The sequence below is a fragment of the Hyla sarda genome, chromosome 6 (genome assembly GCF_029499605.1).
Source record: "Hyla sarda isolate aHylSar1 chromosome 6, aHylSar1.hap1, whole genome shotgun sequence".
Lineage (NCBI taxonomy): Eukaryota > Metazoa > Chordata > Amphibia > Anura > Hylidae > Hyla > Hyla sarda.
In genome coordinates this window covers 204,071,197-204,091,870 of record NC_079194.1, presented here as the reverse complement: position 1 = coordinate 204,091,870, position 20,674 = coordinate 204,071,197, and the positions used below count along the sequence as shown (strand labels likewise).

Here is a 20,674-nt window from a genome sequence, read left to right as displayed (position 1 = left end):
GTTATTTCCTTTTTATAGAAACCATGGCTTCTAAAAGCATGGCTCTTTCCAAGCTGAAGCACAGGCATGTAAGTGAGGGTCGGGTAGCACTTCTCTGTCTGATAGGACAGGAAAGAACACAGAGGAGTCCTATCAGACAGGGGAGAGCACAGAGGAGTACTATCAGACAGGAGAGAGCACAGAGGAGTGCTATCATACAGGAGAGAGCACAAAGGAGTGCTATCAGACAGGAGAGAGCACAGAGGAGCACTATCAGACAGGAGAAAGCACAGAGGAGTGCTATCAGAAAGGGGAGAGCACAGAGGAGTCCTATCAGACAGTAGAGAGCACCGAGGAGTACTATCAGACAGGAGAGAGCACAGAGGAGTGCTATCAGACAGGGGAGAGCACAGTGGAGTCCTATCAGACAGGAGAGAGCACAGAGGAATACTATCAGACAGGAGGGAGCACAGAGGAGTACTATCAGACAGGAGAGAGCACAGAGGAGTACTATCAGACAGGAGAGAGCACAGAGGAGTGCTATCAGACAGAAGAGAGCACAGAGGAGTCCTATCGGACAGATGAGAGCCCAGCGGAGTATTATCAGACAGGAGAGAGCACAGAGGAGTGCTATCAGACAGGAGAGAGCACGGAGGAGTCCTATTGGACAGAAGAGAGCACAGAGGAGTATTATCAGACAGGAAGGAGCACAGAAGAGTACTATCAGACAGGCGAGAGCACAGAGGAGTACTATCAGACAGGAGAGAGCACAGAGGAGTGCTATCAGACAGGACAGAGCACAGAGGAGTGGTAGCCCACCCTCACTTACTGGACTTTGTCTATGCCTGTGCTTCAGCTTGGACAAAGCCATTATTTCATGAGCCATGAGTTCTATAAAAAGGAAATACAAGATGTACAACATATAAAAAGTTTTTGAATTTGACAGTGCCCATTTAAAGGGGTACTCCGGTGGAAAACAATATTTTCATATCAACTGGCTACAGAAAGTTAAACAGATTTGTAAATTTCTTCTATTAAAAAAAATCTTAATCCTTCCAGTACCTATCAGCTGCTTACACTACAGAGGAAGTTGATTTGTTCTTTTCTGTCTGACCACAGTTATCTCTGCTGACACCTCTGTCCATGTCAGAAACTTTCCCTAGTAGGAGCAAATCCCCATAGCAAGCCTCTCCTTCTCCGGACAGTTCCTGACATGGACAGAGGTGTCAGCAGAGAGCACCGTGGTCAGACAGAAAATAAGTATACAGCAGCCGATAAGTACTGGAAAGATTAATATTTTTTAATAGAAGTAATTTACAAATCTGTTTAACTTTCTGGCACCAGTTGGTTTAAAAAAAATTGTTTTACACCGGAGTACCCCTTTAAACAGAAAACACCAAACATTAATCAAGAATGAAATGGAAATTTTAATATAATCCTTTTGTATAGTTAAACTGGTTTTAAAGAATTAAGTAGAATACTTGCCTTTGAAACAGGGGCAAATCTTCCAAACTGTGGCAGCGCCTTCTCTGTTATATTGTCCAAGAGCTAATTCCATGTAGAACAGTGGCATTCCGGCAATGATTAAGAATAGTGTGTATGGGATTAGAAAAGCACCTGGAAGAAATAAATGACCATTTAGTTTAAAAAAAACCTTAAAGGGGTACTCCAGTAGAAAACTTTTTATTTTCTAAATCAACTGGTGCCAGAAAGTTAAACAGATCTGTAAATTACTTATATTAAAACATCTTAATCCTTCCAGTACTTATTAGCTGTTGAATACTACAGAGGAAATTCTTTTCTTTTTGGAACACAGAGCTCTCTGCTGACATCACGAGCACAGTGCTCTCTGCTGACATCTCTGTCCATTTTAGGAACTGTCCAGAGTAGGAGAAAATCCCCATAGAAAACATATGCTGCTCTGGACAGTTCCTAAAATGGACAGAGATGTCAGCAGAGAACACTGTGCTCGTGATGTCAGCAGAGAGCACCGTGTTTCAAAAATAAAATAATTTCCTCTGTAGTATTCAGCAGCAAATAAGTACTGGAAGGATTAAGATTTTTTATTAGAAGTAATTTACAAATCTGTTTAACTTTCTGGCACCGGTTGATTTAAAAAAAAAAAAAAAGTTTTCCACCGCAGTACCCCTTTAAGTCTGGTTTCCAAACTGCATTCACTGTCTGCACACATGATACATCCCAATGTGTTGTAGTTGAATGGTGCACATTCTGTGCCTCCAAAGCCTACAGCCTAGTACACAAGACAGCTTACTAACTACACTGCTTACAGGTTCACTGTACAGGGTTAAACAACGCAGAGGTAAAATAGAGCCACATACTCTGCTATGGGTGTTGTATTATACTGTAACATGGTAATTGCTGGTTAAATGGGGCTTAGGAATTAAAAACACGTATACACCTATTTCAGTCAAAATCAAAAAAGGATTATTCTGGTTTAAATCCACCCTTGGCTTAAAAGCACATCAGATAGACAATCACTTTCTAAAATGATTAAATCATTGTTAACTGCAAATAAAGGCCTGCAAGTGTGGCAAGTAAATGTCCCCCACACTATTACACCACCACAAGCCTAAACTATTGATACAAGGTAGGATGGATCCGTGTTTTTATGTTGTTTACGCCAAATTCTGACCCTGCCATCTGACTGCCAAACCAGTCTCCCTATTCTCCTCTGACAGTAACAAGGTATTTCCATCCACACAACTGCTGCTCACATAAAAAAAAAAACTTTATATTTCGTTCTGATACTTGGTTTGAACTTCAGCAAATTGTCTTGACCACACCTACATTCCTAAATACATTGAGTTGCTGTCATGTGATTGGCTGATTACCTATTTCTGATAGCAAGCAATTAAACAGCTGCACCTAATAAAGTGTCTAGTGAGTGAAGCAGGTTACAGACTGGGGGGAGCTATTTTTAACCCCTTGGGGATGAAGCCCACTTAAAGGGGTACTCCGCCCCCTCCCATAGACTTACATTGAGGGGGCGAGGCGTGATGTCACACCGGGGCAAAGTTTTGATGTAACGATACTCCGGCCCCATGGTCGTCCCGCTTCACACTCGGAGCCTCCAGCGCTGTGGAGAGCTCAAAAAGGTGGGTGCAGAATGACAGATTGACAGATGTATTAGGGCCGGAGTACCCCTTTAAGGACAAGGACAATTTTCATTTTTTCTCCTCTTCTTCTAAAAATCATAACGCTTAACATTTTCCACCTACAGACCCATATAAGGGCTTGTTTTTTGCATCACAAATTGTACTTTGTACTGACATCCCTTATTTTATAACATAATCTGTGGCAAAACAAAAAAAATATTATTTGTGGTCTGGAATAAAAAAAAAACGCCCTTTTGTAAATTTTGGGGGCTTCCGTTTCAACGCAGTGCACTTTTTGGTAAAAGTGACACCTTCTCTTTTTTCTGTAGATCCATATGGTTACAAGGATACACAATTTATGTAGGTTTTTGTGGTAGCTTGGGGGTGTAGGGTGAACAGGGGGGATGCTGTAGATGAGTAGTGTTGCAGGGTCTAGCATTAACCCTTAAATGTTGTGAAGCCAGGGTGCGGGTTCCTCTGTATACGTATATCCTACCGCCACCCATTCCAGGAACGATAGGGAGGAATAAAGGATTGTCCACAGCCGGAATTGTAATAAACTTGAAATAACTTTACTGCAGATTTTATGCAGGATGCAATTAACAACAGTCTTTACAAGAGGACTGGGATTTAGGCTCCTCACAGGTTGGCTGGGACTTTGTAGGAAATAAGCTTTGATTCCTTTCTATACGCTGTTCTACTGGACTTAGGGGTATGTTTAGGTCCAGCAGTCATGTAGGATTAGCAGGATGGAGTTGGATTAAACTCACGGTTTAGGAAGGTGCGGAATTGGTAGGCTTCAGGCCTAGATTGTCTTGCAGAATTGTAAGGAGCTGTTACTACTTTTTCAGCGCAGGAACAAGAGAGCGATTATTGGCTAACAGCGCCCTTATATCTAAAGGTGCAGGATCAAAGCTTATTGGTTCCCCAAACCTGTCAGTCCTAGTACAGAGGATTCTGGTTACATCACATGATCTCATCACATGACCCAAAAGGTCCCTAACCTTAGCATAACGGAATCATTAAACATCACATGACCTAAGGTCCTGTACATTACCTATACCATTAGGAAATATATTAATTATATACATTTTTTGAAGACATTATGAGGCGACTAGGGTTTAACCCACCAAGAGAGCCCTATCAGCACGGAGAAACTCTGACTATGGGGACCTACGACTAAGGTACGGGACCAAGTCCAGTACCGGGATACCACATTTTATTTTATTTTACTACTTTAAAAAAATTATAACTACATGCACCAATATTAATATGTTTAAAATTGTCATCTTCTGACCCCTATAACTTTTTTATTTTTCTGCATACGGGGGGGGGGGGGGGGGGGCTATATGAGGGCTCATTTTTTGTGCCGTGGTCTGTAGTTTTTATCGGTACCATTTTTGTTTTGTTGGGACTTTATGATCACTTTTTGTAAAAAAAAATTTGGTATATTTTATATATATTTGGTATTTATTTTTACAAGTATGCCATTAACCGTGCGGTTTAACTACTCTTATATTTTAATAGTTCGGACATTTATGCACACTGCGGTACCTCATATGATTATTTTTATTTTTCATTTAAAAAATGGGAAAAGGGGGGATTCAAACTTTTAGGAAGGGGTTAATAAACTTTTTTTTTTAATACTTTTTTTTTTTTTTTGCCCCAAATACCATACAATCTTTTGATTGCATATACTGATCAATGCTATGCCATAGCATAGCATTGATCAGTGTTATCGGTAAGAAGGCAGGTAAGGACCCTCCTCCTGTCCAGCTAGCTGATCGGGAAATTGCGGGTTCACCGCAATGGTCTTGATCAACTCCGCTGAGCTGCTGGGACATTTTACTTTCATTTTTAGATGCCGCAATCAACTTTGATTGCAGCATCTAAAGGGTTAATGTTGGGCATCGGCCCAATCAGTGGTGCTTGGCATTAACTCTGGGTCCTGGTAAAGGAAAAATACTCTCTTCCTGATGGTATACTGAAAAGTTTACTTTCAGATTCTGTACATAAGAATAGTCACAAAAATTGTGTTTGTTTAGCTCAGTACAGTTGCACATAATTTATCTTGCTTTTATATACTGTACACAGAGATGTTTCTTTAAATATCCAGGCTTTCTAAGGCTGCATTCACACAGCTCTCTAGACCCGTCCTGTTCTTCTCCCGTTAAAAATAAAAACAGACTTTAAAAAGAAACGGACAATAACGGGTGCAAACGGATGTTATCCGTTTGTATCCATTTTGATCTGTTATTGTTCATTTAATAAACCCCAAAAAATTGAAAAAACGGATGCAAATAAATGGCATTAACCTCTTCAGGACGTAGGGTGTATGCATATGCCCTGCATCCTGAGTCCTTAAGGACGTAGGGCGTATGCATTCGCCCATGGAAAATCCGATCCCCGCCGCTAGCCGGTTGGGGACCGGACCGGGATGCCTGCTGAAATCATTCAGCAGGCATCCCGGCACATCGCCGAGGGGGGTCTTGAGACCCTCCCATGTCGGCGATCACAGAAAATTGCATGTCAATTCAGACATGCGATTTTCTGCTATATCGGGCTGATCGGGTCTCTAGTGACCCGATCGCCAGGAAAATAGGGATGATCGGTGCTGTCAGTGACAGCCCCGATCATCCTGAGGGATAGAAACGAGATTGCAGTGCTGTGATCTCCTTCTATCCTCTGCCATTGGTCAGAAATTAACTCTGACCAATGGCAGCACAGGACAGAGGGTTGCCATGGAAACCCCCTCTCTGCCCATCCCTGGATGTGGTGCAGGACGGGGGGAGAAGATGGCGGGTGGTACCTGACCAGAAGATGCGGCGGGGACCGGTGATCATCGGTGAAGACAGCAGAGATCAGCAGCCCAGGTAGGGAGACGACGGTGTGGGGGGGGGGGGGAGGAAGGGGGCAGTAAAGCAATCTTTACCGCTGCCCTTCTAGTTGTTGCCAAGCTGCAACTCCCAGCATGCTGGGAGTTGTAGTTTTGCAACATCTGGAGGGTCACAGTTTTGAGACCACTATTACAGTGGTGCCCAAACGGTGGCCCTCCAAATGTTTCCAAACTACAACTCTCAGCATGCCTAGACTGCCCAGGCATGCTGGGAGTTGTAGTTCTGTAACATCTGTCCCTTCAGATTTTTCAATTTTCATGAAAATTTTGAAAATTGCTGCTATACTTTGAAGCCCTCTAATTTTTTCAAAAAGTAAAAATATGTCCATTTTATGATGCCAACATAAAGTAGACATATTATATTTGTGAATCAATATAAAATGTATTTGCAATATTCATTTTCCTTACAAGCAGGGAGCTTCAAAGTTAGAAAAATGATAAATTTTCAAAATTTTCTTGAAATTTGGGGATTTTTCACTAATAAATGATTCAAGTAACGACAAAAATTTACCACTAAAATAAAGTAGAATATGTCACAAAAAAACTTTCTCAGAGTCAGAATAATCGGTAAAAGCATCCCAGAGTTATTAATGCTTAAAGTGACAGTGGTCAGAATTGTGAAAAAGGGCTCCGTCCTTAAGGGGAAAATGAGCTGCGTCCTTAAGGGGTTAAAGGCTCATCTGTTTTCCATCGGAAAGTGGATGCCTGCTGAAATGCTTGTAGGCCCCCATATCGGCGATCGTCGCAAATCGCGAGGGAAATCGCCCCTGCGATCTGCGGCGATACCGGGCTGATCGGGTCTCTGGGACCCGACCGCCCGGTAATTTTGCATGATCCCGGTTGCTGAAGGCTAGGAGCGAGGTGGCAAGCCTGCCACCTCCTCCTATCCCCTACGATTCCTCGGTTAACTAACCGACCAACCGCAGGGGGGGGGGGGGCGGTTACTTCCTCCCGCCCTGCCTGGCCCCTGGAAGTCCGCAGAGAACGAAAGGAAGACCGGAGGACGTGGCGGGGGATGGGGGAGTGCTGGGGCCCGGTCCCGGTACTTACCTCGTACCTGAAGAACCGGATCCCGGCGGCGGAGATGGCGGCGGTGGCGAAAGGTGAGTTGATCTTCGGCGGCGGCGATGGACCTTTGAAGCAGTCCAGACCGCCGTAAAGCGACCTGGACTGCTCCATCTGGTCCCCTTACACTACAACTCCAAGCATTCCCAGACAGCCCTTGGCGTCTGGGCATGCTGGGAGTTGCAGTTTTGCAACATCTGGAGGTCCACAGTTTGGAGACCACTGTGCCCTTCCAGATGTTGCAACACTACACATCCTCAGCATGCCCTTACTGTCCAGGCATGCTGGGAGTTGTAGTTCTGTAACATCTGGCCCTTCAGCTGTTGCAGAACTACAAATCCCAGCATGACTGGACAGTTTTGGCATACTGGGAGTTGTAGTTTTGCAACATCTGGAAGGGCACAGATTGGGAACCACTGTATTAGTGGTCTGCAAACTGTAGTCCTCCAGATGTTGCAAAACTACAACTCCAAGCATGCTGGGAGTTGTAGTTCGGCAACATCTGGCTCTAAAGATGTTGCCGAACTACTACTTCCAGCATGCCTGAGAATGTTTGGGAGTAGTGGTTTTACAACAACTGGAGGCACATTGGTTGGGAAACATTGTCTGTTTCCTAACTCAGTGTTTCCCAACCCGTGTGCCTCCAGCTGTTGCAAAACTATAACTACCAACATGCACTGATAGACTGTGCATGCTGGGAGTTGTAGTTTTGCAACAGCTGGAGGTTCCCCCCCCCCCTTGTGAATGTACAGGGTACATTCACATGGGCAGGGGCTTACAGTGAGCATCAGGCTGCAAGTTTGCGATGCAGCAAATTTTGCGCGGCAGCTCAAACTCGCAGCGGGAAACTCGCTGTAATCCCCCGCCCATGTGACTGTACCCTAAAAACACTACACTACACTACACTAACACAAAATAAAGGGTAAAACACTACATATACACAGCCCCCCTCCCCTCCCCAATAAAAATGAAAAACCTCTGGTACGCCACTGTTTCCAAAATGGAGGCTCCAGCTGTTGCAAAACAACAACTCCCAGTATTGCCGGACAGCCGTTGATTGTCCAAGCATGCTGGGAGTTTTGAAACAGCTGGAGGCACCATGTTTGGGAATCACTGGCGTAGAATATCCCTATGTCCACCCCTATGCCAGTCCCTAATTCAGGCCTCAAATGCATATGGCGCTCTCTCACTTTGGAGCCCTGTCGTATTTCAAGGCAACAGTTTAGGGCCACATATGGGGTATCGCCGTACTCGGGAGAAATTGCCTAACAAATTTTGGGAGGCTTTTTCTCCTTTCACCCCTTATGAAAAGGTGAAGTTGGGGTCTACAACAGCATGTTGGTGTAAAAAAATAAATTTTTTACACTAACATGCTGGTGTTGCCCTATACTTTACATTTTGACAAGAGGTAAAAGGGTAAAAATGCCCCCCAAAATTTGTAATGCAATTTCTCCCGACTACAGAGATACCCCATATGTGGTCGCAAAGTGCTCTGGGGGCGCACAACAAGGCCCAGAAGGGAGAGTGCACCATGTACATTTGAGGTGATTTGCACAGGGGTGGCTGATTGTTACAACGGTTTTGACAAACACAAAAAAAACAAAACCCCACATGTGACCCCATTTTGGAAACTACACCCCTCACGGAATGTAATGAGGGGTGCAGTGAGAATTTACTCCTAACTGGTGTCTGACAGATCTTTGGAACAGTGGGCTGTGCAAATAAAAAATTGTGTACAGCCCACTGTTCCAAAAATCTGACAGACACCAGTGGGGGGTAAAAGTTCACTGTACCCCTTGTTACGTTCCTCAAGGGGTATAGTTTCCAAAATAGTATGCCATGTGTTTTTTTTCTGTCCTGGCACCATAGGGGCTTCCTAAATGCGAAACGCCCCCGAGCAAAATTTGCTCTCAAAAAGCCAAATATGACTCCTTCTCTTCTGAGCATTGTAGTTCACCCGTAGTGCACTTCAGGTCAACTTATTGGGTACTTCCATACTCGAAAGAGGTGGGGTTACAAATTTTGGGGGGTATTTTCTGCTATTAACCCTTGCAAAAATTTGAAATTTGGGGGGGAAACGCACATTTTAGTGACATTTTTTTTATATTTTTTTACATATGCAAAAGTCGTGAAACACCTGTGGGGTATGAAGGCTCACTTAATTCCTTGTTACGTTCCCCAAGGGGTCTTGTTTCCAAAATGGTATGGCATGTGTTTTTTGTTTTTTTTTTTACTGTTCTGGCACCATAGGGGCTTCATGCCCCCCAAAAACCTTTTCAGAAAAACATACTCTCCAAAATCCCCTTGTCGCTCCTTCGCTTCTGAGCCCTCTACTGCACCCGCCGAACACTTTACATAGACATATGAGGTATGTGCTTACTCGAGAGAAATTGGGCTACAAATATAAGTATACATTTTCTCCTTTTACCCCTTGTAAAAATAAAAAAATTGGGTCTACAAGAACATGCGAGTATAAAAAATGAAGATTGTGAATTTTCTCCTTCACTTTGCTGCTATTCCTGTGAAACACCTAAAGGGTTAAAACGCTGACTGGATGTAATTTTGAATACTTTGGGGGTGCAGTTTTTATAATGTGGTCATTTGTGGGGTATTTCTAAGATGAAGACCCTTCAAATCCACTTCAAACCTGAACTGGTCCCTGAAAAATAGTGAGTTTGGAAATTTTGTGAAAAATTGGAAAATTGCTGCTGAACTTTGAAGCCCTCTGGTGTCTTCCAAAAGTAAAAACACGTCAATTTTATGATGCAAACATAAAGTAGACATATTGTATATGTTAATCAAAAAAATAATAATTTGGATTATCCATTTTCCTTACAAGCAGAGAGCTTCAAAGTTAGAAAAATGCAAAATTTTCAAATTTTTCATCAAATTTGGGGATTTTTCACCAAGAAAGGATGCAAGTTACCAAAATTTTTTACTACTATGTTAAAGTAGAATATGTCACAAAAAAACAATCTCGGAATCAGAATGATAACTAAAAGCATTCCAGAGTTATTAATGTTTAAAATGACAGTGGTCAAATGTGCAAAAAATGGCCGGGTCCTAAGGTGTAAAATGGCTGGGTCCTTAAGGGGTTAAACAGGGGAAAAAATGGGGACAGACAACCGTGTAAACGCACCCTAAGCTGCTATCTTGTCAAGTTCACTGAGCAGGCAGACACAGTACATAGTAAACAACGATATATTCCCCCAGTCCATGAATGTCACAACATTACTCTACTTAATAGAATCAGCCGCAGTTAGGCCTGGCAGATGCAGGAGAAATTTCATTTTGGTTACATTTGGCCGAAGTAACTAATAGCGCTACATAGTGATTATTTTATCTAGTTAAGTTGTTGCCTGCAAGGGTTTGCCCTGCAATGCTCTACATCTAGATTAAAATGTTCTTATAGATTGTTTCTAGAATTTTATTTTCACAAAACAAGATATCTTTTTAGTAAGATTAAAACTGGAAATGATGTTAAAGTGATTTAGAATAGACCATCAATGCCAGAATAATGGTGGTCTTACCCCCAGCCCCTCTACTCATCAGCTGATTGAAGGGCCATGCCATTCATGTTTGTGCTGTGTCCAGAGGCGTAACTTGTAGCTTCTGGACCCTGAAGCAAAATCTGCAACAGGGCCCCATGTCTACCACGTAACATTTATAATACTGGTCTCTCTTATAAGGAAGATGGGACTTGGGCCCCCTTAGGCACCAAGGCCCTGGTGCGGCCACTACCTCTGCACCCCTTATGGTTATGCCCCTGGCTGTGCCTTTTTTAAGAGCTACAGCTTCTGATATTCTGTATCAGCTATATTTTCATGAGTGAATTAAGATGTGCAGTAATGGCAAAGCCACTACAAACTGTGTCTGGTAACACATGATCACTATGGCCTCTTCAATAGGCTTATTGGTGGGGGTGCTAGGAGCCAGACCTCTATCACTCAGATATTGAAATTATCCCTATTTGATCCCTTTAAAGGAAATGTCACATATTTGTTTCTGTGTTTATTCTGTGCTTTTCCTAGTGTTTTTTTTGGGTAAAACAAAAAAATGGCCCAGGCAAATGTTAAATGCGGCTTAGCACACTACAATTTATTTTTGGTGGAGGGAACAGGGGGTCTCACTTTTGCTGTATTTTTAGGCTTATGGCTTTAATTTTATTGACCACAAAAAAATGAGTAGAACTAGGGGTTTTCAGAAATCCATTATTCCAATTTATCATAAGAGAAAGAAACTGAAAATATCTGAAAAGCTTATTGACCCCAAAACATGGAAGTGGAACAGAATAGGGATGAGTAGAACATAAGAGACATATTCAATTTATATCCTTTAAAAGGGATACTCTGCTGTTCAGCGTTTGAAACAAAATGTTCAGAATGCCTAGAGCCGGGAGCTTGTGACGTCATAACCCCGCCCCCTCATGTCGTCACTCCCCGCTCTCTCAATGAAAGTCTATGGTAGGGGGCGTGACAGCTGAGCAGCGGAGTACCCCTTTAAAACGAATAAATTCAGTAGGTTTTCAGACCATTTAACTTTTTTCATTTTAGACATTTTGGAAAATATATTAAAAAGAAAAAACTAACAATTCATATGGATATAAGTATTCAGACCCTTTGCTATGACACTTGATATTTAGCTCTGGGGCCTCCCATTTTTCTGGATCATCTCTGAGATGTTTCTACACCTTGATTCAAGTCACCTGTGGGAAATTCAGCTGATTGGTCAAGATTTGGAAAGACACAGCCCTGTCTGTATAATGTCACAGCTGACAGTATCAAAAAGGGACATAAACCAAATTGGTTGATATAGTTAAAGGGGTACGCCACCCCTAGACATCTTATCCCCTATCCAAAGGATAGCGGATAAGATGTCTGATCGTGGGGGTCCCGCCGCTGGAGACCCCTTTAAGAAACAGTGAAAACTAAAATTAGATTCACTCTTTTCACTGTTTCTTTTTTGGAAAGATAACTTACCCTGTTGTTGGGGGAAAACATCTTATCTAGTTTTCAAGAACATGTTTCCATTGTTCCGTATTTAAATTTTTTTTAAAAATTGTGACTACAGGTGAGACTACTTAATATTACATGCTAATCGTTTTTGTACTTGAAAGATATCAGATGAATTACCTCTAAGATACGGGTAAGTAGAAGAACCACAGCTTATATAACTGCCCTTTGGCACAGCTTGGAGCAGTTAGGAAAATAAATTGAAATTGTCAGTGTCCAATACAGTCACTGTCATCAAATATGAAATGTCCAAAGGAAAGTGCAAGAAACTTCCAGAGATTTCATGGTATTAAAACGTAATGAATGACCAGTAAGTAGATGATGTGGTGAAAATGCTAAACCATTAAACAAGTTATTACCAAAAATGCTACTAAATGACATGATTTAGTATAATACGTAAAATGGGAAACTGTAGCTATGCTCAAATACATTTACCTAGGAAATGTGAAAGGAACTTACAGAGGTTTCCTCATTACTGTATGTGTAGTATATGGATGTATATTGGAAAAGTTGAAGTTCCGTTTAGAGGAGGAGACACTTGAGCCTCCTAGAGAGAGAAGCCCGATAGATCATTCTGCTAAATGCACTAGGCCCGCTGGGCTTAAATGATAAGAATGAGAAGGTTGCCTTCCTCCATTAAGCCTTCATGTATTTGTATTATTAAGGTATTGTTTTTATACACATTTTTCTTTGTTCACTTATTGATTGTATATTACTATAGTAACGCCCGGCAAACTTTCCCTATAAGAACTATACCCAGACGTCTATACGTCATTACGGGCCAGGCGAAGCACCGTAGAGTGTGAAACCTGTTGCCGCCCCCTTGAGCGAGCCCCTCCTCACCTGTTCCACTCTGCTCCCTGTGTACCTGTCTTTTATTTTGTTCGTATGGAAGAATCCTGAATATAGCCTAAAGTTTTTTACTGTAGATTTGGGAGAGTGCTTCATCATTTGCCTGTCTACATATTGGATTTGAACTTATCTACTTCTCATGGATGTGAGCACCACCATAGTGCACATGATTGGCAAAATGTATTATCACTGATAGCGTGGCATTCATTGCATATCCGGATTTTACGGAGCTGGAGGTCTAATTAGAGGTGCTGGACTTTCATTCTCTCTTTTTTTTGTAAATTGAAAAAGTGACCACATAATGTGGAGATAATAAGGCCAATAAATATCCAAATAAAAATAGGGCTATATAGCATCTATGCCTTAAATTACCCCAATAGTACCAATGTAGGCTATGTTATCACTTGCTATTTTGCTCAGCATTTTTAACCATCACCATGAGTAGAACATACACAGAGAAAAACTATAATGAAAAGATTGACACCTTTTTCTGTGTTGGTTCCACTTCTTGTTTTGGTTAAAATACTGGGCGCAATGTGGACCAAAAGACTCTGTGTGAACATAGCCATACCGTTTTCACATAATACCTTAGCCAGTTTCTAGTCTATAATACTACTCTTATTTTGAATTTACACTGCATCTTATCGCTATGTTCAGCATTTTTACTAAATGTCTTCATAGGGTTCCATTTGTCAGACAGTTGCCAAATGAATGTTGGCCTTTGTCTATCCTATAACTAAAATGGACAAAATATAGGTACTGTGTAGTATATGTCACATGCATTCATTTACTACTTTTATTATTATTATTATTGGAATTTTTTCATGCAGGTCACTAGAGATGAGCGAAGTTACAGTAATTCGATTCGTCACAAACTTCTCGGCTCGTCGTTTGCTGACTTTAACCTCCATAAATGAGTTCAGCTTTCAGGTGCTCCGGTGGGCTGGAGACTCTCTCCTAGGACTGTATCCACCTTTTCCAGCCCACCGGAGCACCTGAAAGCTGAACTAATTTATGCAGGCTAAAGACATCAACTGCCGAGCCGAGAAGTTCCTGATGAATCGAATTACTGTAACTTTGCTCATCTCTACAGGTCACAAATACTCAGCAAAGAAACTTTAGTTAAAATTGGATTTTGTTGCAAATTGACTTTGGATTGGATTTGGATTGACTTTGTCAAATCAGTCACAAATCCACAACATAATAAGCAGAACTTCATATACATTTTACAGCTGTTCTGACCCCTGTAGATTAGGCCTTATGGGGAATTGTCTTTCTTGCAGGCCACAGCATCACAGCAGTTACATCAAAAGTATTTATAATTGTTCTACTCATTTAAGTGCTGCCTCGGTCAACACTGCTGCCCTAGGCACATGCCCACAGCCATGTAGGACATGTCCATTAAACAGATGCCTATATTGCCTATGGATATGTTAAACCTAACAGTGGCATCCATCACCAATAAGCTATAATGGCATGTGTTTAACATCGGCATAATGAAAAAGTATGTATCTGTTAAACCCATGAGTAAATTGACAGATAACACTGTAAGGCATCCATCACAGTCTCTGTTTAACATATACATCAGGAGCTTTTCATGGTATATACTTTTAACAGAGGTCAAAAACCTGATATGAACCCAGTGTGAACCTTAGTGGTCTAGGGCATTGAAGGGCCTATTGGCCTAGTTGCATGTTGGTAAGATGAACATTGATCTTGGTTTCAATTGGTTCAAACTTGTTTTTTTTAGCTCTGTAACTAAAAGGGTGCAGAGAAGCAGAACACTTATTTGTTGTGATTCATGGCCACTTAAGTTTATGACTCCACCAGTGCTGCGAAACAATACATTTGCTACCATAAATTTATTTTGTTATAAAGAATATTTTGATAAGTTGATATCCTCATGAAAGGTAGATGATCACCCATTAGAATAAAAATATAGACAGTAAAATAAAAAAAAAGTTATAGGGGTCAGAATATAGTAGTATGAAGCATTTTCTTTAAGGGTTTTAATTTCTATAAAAGTAGTAATGTGGTGACCCAGTACACAATCACGTGTTCTTCTGTACTCCTGCCCATCCTGTGTGGCAGATGCTGTTCAATGTCCATCATGGGTCCCCTCTCCTCAGAACTCTCTATATTTCATAGTATAATATACTGTCATATAAGGATTAATGTATTTGCATTATCCATGTACTTGTTGCCTTAAATCTCTTGTTGTTAAGAACCTTGTTGTTAAGGGGAATAGGCAGTGCTGAACATGTGACTTATCCGGCCAATGAGTTCTCTTTAAATTACAGAGTGAAGTCTGTCTGTGAGGTGGATCTGAAAGGAAGCCTCAGCCCTGAGTCCAGCAACCATGCATCTGATACAAGTCAGCCCCACTACCGAGGTGAAAGTCAAAGCCTTGCGGTAAGCCTACAGTCTTGGGTATATTATACAAGTCAAGTCAGCAAGTTAGTCAAGTCCAAGTCTCTAAAGTATAGTGTGGGCTGAATCAGTCATATACAGCACAATCAACTATAAGTCCCAGCAAGCCGATAAGTTTCCCTAAGTTTACCCTGCAACTCCTTCATGCTGATCGGTGCTGTAACGGATTGTACCATCTTTCCAACCTCAGTAAAGCAAGCCAGTTAACTGTAACCTTGCGTTGGAGTGATTATTTGCCCCATGCCTGGCACAGGTGAAGCTGGCCTACCTCGGGTGGTGTATAGGTCAACCACACCCTGGCGTCACGATAAGGTTAATTACACATTACCCCATCCGACACCACATTAAAATGAAATGGGTTTTGCCACATTTATACTGACCCAAAGACCCATAGTATCAGTCTTATTGTGCAGTTTTTATAAGTACATAATATGTAAAATGAAGGGTATTACTACAGTTACATTAATACAAAGAACAAATAGTCCCCACAAATAAGCAAGGCCTCATATGGCTCTAAGAAGGCAAGAAGGGTTAAGTATATGCATGAGATGCTTGATGTAGTGTACTTATTCCATGCATGCCTATGTGTATGAGCTCTCTTTTGCAGTTTACATAAGTATGGTCTCGTATCCGCTCCCTGTGAGCCCAGCATGTAGAACTGCACTGTCTGCCTCCTAAATTTATTACTGACAGCCCTTCTCTCCACACAGGAATTTGTCATATTCTGTGAGGAAGAACATTTCCTCCCTAACAGCTTAGTCACTGAGTGTACAACCAACCCTCCTCATTTATTGTAATGTAAGTGGAGCTTACTGCCACATTTTCAATTCCTGCAGCCACATTTGCAAAAATATGGCGTGTTTGCTGTTTTCTCACAAAAAAAACAAAAAAAGTGTAATATAAACTCCCAATCCTCCCCTTCCTCCTGTTAACGCTCATTTATTGCGCTTACAAAACTGATAGAAATCTGTTTCTAATTATAAAACTTTATAAAATGTATGTTATTACTACTTTATGGAATGATGTGAACCTAGAAAGCATCATTAAATTAAAGTTTTTTGCAAATCCACATTAGTAAATCGAGTGGTATAAACAACTTTGATCTTGGCATGACCATTAATGCTAGACTAACTGGGGCCAGTAATTCAAAACTGAAAGCTCTTGGAGGGTGGGTTCATGCAAAAGTTGATAGTATACTGAGAATAATGTAATAGAAGAAAAATCATCCAGTAGTAGAAGACAGTAGACCTAATCAGGTCATTGACAACAGGGGTCGGAGGAGGATGTCAAGAATGGTTGTGCGGAACAGGCAGTGCTTAGCCAAATAATTTATGCATAGCCAAGTTTTTAAGGCACCGTTAACATTATGTTTTTTTGTAAATGTTTAGTATATATCCTGAGAATAAAATACCTAAGCGTGCTTTTAAACAGAGGTTGTAAGAAATAAGAGGAAAAAAAGGGAACGCGCCCCTAGTGAAGTACAAAGGTATAAAAGAAAATGGTGTGAATCTCACTCACCATATAATGTTGCGCTCAGAGCACAACACCTTTATTCGCATGTAGAAGGGGTCTTTGGATCCTGCAGCTCGCAATCCCTCCGAACACTCGCTGGAGTCATCAGTAGTATAAAGTGCAAATAGGTAAAAAAAAAAAAAAAAGGGAATCTTTCTTGCAGCACTCTCAAGAGGTCGGAAGAAGCACACACCTACTGTGCGAAAACGGCTGTTTGCCTCTGAGCACCCGCATCAATGAAGTCTCCCTGCTGAAACGGAATGTCCGTATGAAATACTCTACAGGAACAGTGAGTGCAAGCTTTATTCTAGTTTTTTAAATTTTTGCACATGGTCTAGTCACTTTATAGCTTTGCACCCTGTTCAGTAGTAATCTTACATTTTTACCCGGTTGCTGTCCTGTTGACATTCAAGAGCTCCCGGACCGCCTACACACATGGACTAGTCTGACAGTGCCCTCTGTATGTTTCTCTACTTGGTTTTAGTGCTCTACATGTGCTCTCTTTATCAATATTTTCTCCCGTTGCATTGGACTGTAACAGAGAGCTCCTGTAGGAGTATTTATACAGTGAAAGCAACTGTAAATAAATGCTCCTTTTGCTGGAAGTTTAATTTTCTCTCTTTAATATGTGGTTTAACATATGGGACAAGATAAGATTTACGATCATCTGTCTCTTAACAAGTAGCATTCCAGTAGAGAGCTAAGCTATTCAGACAAATTGCACATAACAGATTGTGAAAGAAAAAAAAAACAATTCCTGGCTCACATTTAGCAATGATAACTTTACATATTTCCTTACTTTATTACTCCATTAGTATTTTACATGGCAGTAATGTAGATAAGTTTCTTGCACATTTCAATCAAAATATTGTAAAAAGTTATCTGGATTTGTGAGTGTACAGTAGTTTCTCCCTTTTCCATTTTCCACCAGTGCCGAGTAAAAATTATAATCTGGGACCAAAAAAGATAAAGTTGAACACCAGTACTTTTAATGTTATCCCTCTCCACAATACTTCCCCCAAACTCCTTCTTGTCGCCCCTGTGTTCTGAAGATTTCTGTTCAGAACACCATCTCTCCTCATGCACGGAGCGGCGATGGTCAACAAGCCCCCTCCATGCACTGTCTATAGGAGAGCTGGAGATACACGAGTGGTCTTCGTGTTTCTCCAGATCTCCCATAGAGATAAATGGAGGGAACATATAACTTTAAAAAGGCAAATTTCCCTGGGCTGAGAGCTGCACTACAGGACATAGACTGGGGGAGGTGTTCTCAAATACTGATACAGAAGGTAAATGGGAAATTTTTAAATCAACTTTAAATAACTATACAGCTAAATATATACCAAAGGGGAACAAATATAAACGATTAAAACTAAATCCTACATGGCTGACAAATGATGTTAAAAGAGCAATAAACAACAAAAAAAATAGCCTTAAAAAAATACAAATCTGATGGGTCAGCTATAACATTTAAACAGTACAAGGAGCTTAATAAAATCTGTAAAAATGTAATAAAAACAGCAAAAATTCTAAATGAGAGACAGGTGGCCAAAACTAATCCTAAATATTTTTTTAGATATATAAATACAAAAAAACCAAGGACAGAGCATGTAGGACCCCTTAATAATGATAATGGGGAGGTTGTCACGGGTGATCAAGAGAAGGCGGAGCTACTGAATGGGTTCTTTAGTTCTGTATATACTATGGAAGAAGGAGGAGCTGGCATTGGACAGGTCAGTGCTGGTAACACATCATGTAATGTACTGAACTGGCTTAATGTAGAAATGGTACAAGGTAAGTTAAGTAAAGTAAATGTAAGCAAATCTCCAGGGCCGGATGGATTACACCCAAGAGTTCTTAGAGAGGTAAGTTCAGTAATATCTGTACCCCTGCTCATGATATTTAGAGATTCTCTGGTGTCTGGTATTGTGCCAAGGGACTGGTGCAAGGCAAATGTGGTACCAATCTTCAAGAAGGGCTCTAGGTCTTCGCCAGGCAATTATAGACCGGTAAGTTTAACGTGCATTGTGGGTAAATAGTTTGAAGGACTTATAAATGATTACACATAGGAATACATAGGGGATACTTGTATTATAAGTGATAACCAGCATGGGTTTACTAAGGATAGAAGTTGTCAAACCAATCTAATTTGCTTTTATGAAGATGTGAGTAGAAGCCTTGACAGAGGAATGGCTGTGGATATAGTGTTTCTGGATTTTGCTAAAGCGTTTGATACTGTCCCTCATAGTTGTCTGACAGGTAAGTTAAGGTCTTTGGGTTTGGAAACTTTAGTTTGTAACTGGATTGAACACTGGCTCATGGATCGTACCCAGAGAGTGGTGGTCAATAATTCATACTCTGATTGGTCCACGGTTATTAGTTGTGTACCCCAAAGTTCAGTACTGGGATGGCTGTTGTTTAATTTATTTATCAATGATATAGAGGATGGCATTAACAGCTCTGTTTCTATCTTTGCAGATGACACCAAGCTTTGTAGCACGGTACAGTCTATGGAGGATGTGTATAGGTTACAAGATTACTTGGATAGACTAAGTGTCTGGGCATCCACTTGGCAAATGAGGTTTAATGTGAATAAATGTAAAGTTATGCATCTGGGTACAATTAACATGCATGTGTCGTATGTCTTAGGGGGGGGATTAAACTGGCAGAGTCACTGGTAGAGAAGGATCTGGGTGTACTTGTAGATCACAGACTGCAGAATAGCATGAAATGTCAGGCTGCTGCTTCCAAGGCCAGCAGGATATTGTCATGTATCAAAAGAGGTATGGACTCAAAGGACAGGGACATAATACTCCCCCTTTATAAAGCATTGGTACGGCCTCACCTGGAATATGCTGTTCAGTTTTGGTCGCCTGTCCATAAAAGGGACACTGCGGAGCTGGAAAGGGTGCAGAGACGTGCGACTAAACTAATATGGGGCATGGAACATTTTAGCTACAAGGAACGATTAAAGGAGTTACAATTGTTTAGTCTTGAGAAGAGACGTTTAAGGGGGGGATATGATAAACGTATATAAGTATATAAATGGCCCATACAAAAAATATGGAGAAAAACTGTTCCAGGTTAAACCCCTCCAAAGGACGAGGGGGCACTCCATCCGTCTGGAGAAGAAAAGGTTTAGTCTAAAGGGGCGACAAGGCTTCTTTACCATAAGAACTGTGAATTTATGGAACAGTCTACCTCAGGAACTGGTCACAGCAGGAACAATTAATAGCTTTAAAACAGGGTTAAATACATTCCTGGAACAAAATAACATTAATGCTTATGCAGAATTATAAAACTACATCCCTTCCCCTTATCCCCTTACACCCTTCCCTTCAATTCCCTGGTTGAACTTGATGGACGTATGTCTTTTTTCAACCATACTAACTATGTAACTATGTAACGTGTCAACCACCGCTGCCCCGGACACAAGGAGAGACGGTGTTCTGAATAAAAATTTTAAGGACAACGGGATGCCTGGCAGGAGATCAAGAAAGTCCCAGCAGTTGGACCCCCCGTGATCATATACTTATCCCAAGGACTCCCAGAAAAGCAAGCAATTTTCCTTGTGCCACATCTTCTAACTAAAAATACTCAACTCATTACAGACAACAACTGGATGAAAACCCTAGAATATTGTCAACCTGCCACCTATTAGTTTACTCTAATCCAAATCTGAATACAATATTGTAGTAAAGCAAAAATTACAATTACATAGTTACGCAGTTGATAAGGTAAAAAAAATACACAGTTCTATTGAGTTATACCTACAATATAATCAAACCAGGTTGATCAAGAAAAAAAGCAAA

General features: G+C 41.1%; 1 protein-coding gene across 5 annotated transcripts in view; it reads right to left on the bottom strand.

Moving 5' to 3' along the window:
* The window catches only part of SLC6A2 (solute carrier family 6 member 2), a 183,779-nt gene that overhangs the window by 61,736 nt on the left and 101,369 nt on the right, over positions 1-20,674 (bottom strand). For all 5 annotated transcript variants that reach the window (XM_056526304.1, XM_056526303.1, XM_056526307.1 and 2 more), the window contains one exon: positions 1,465-1,596. In XM_056526304.1, the coding sequence (XP_056382279.1) occupies positions 1,465-1,596 (132 nt within the window). The remainder of the gene's footprint in view (positions 1-1,464; positions 1,597-20,674) is intronic.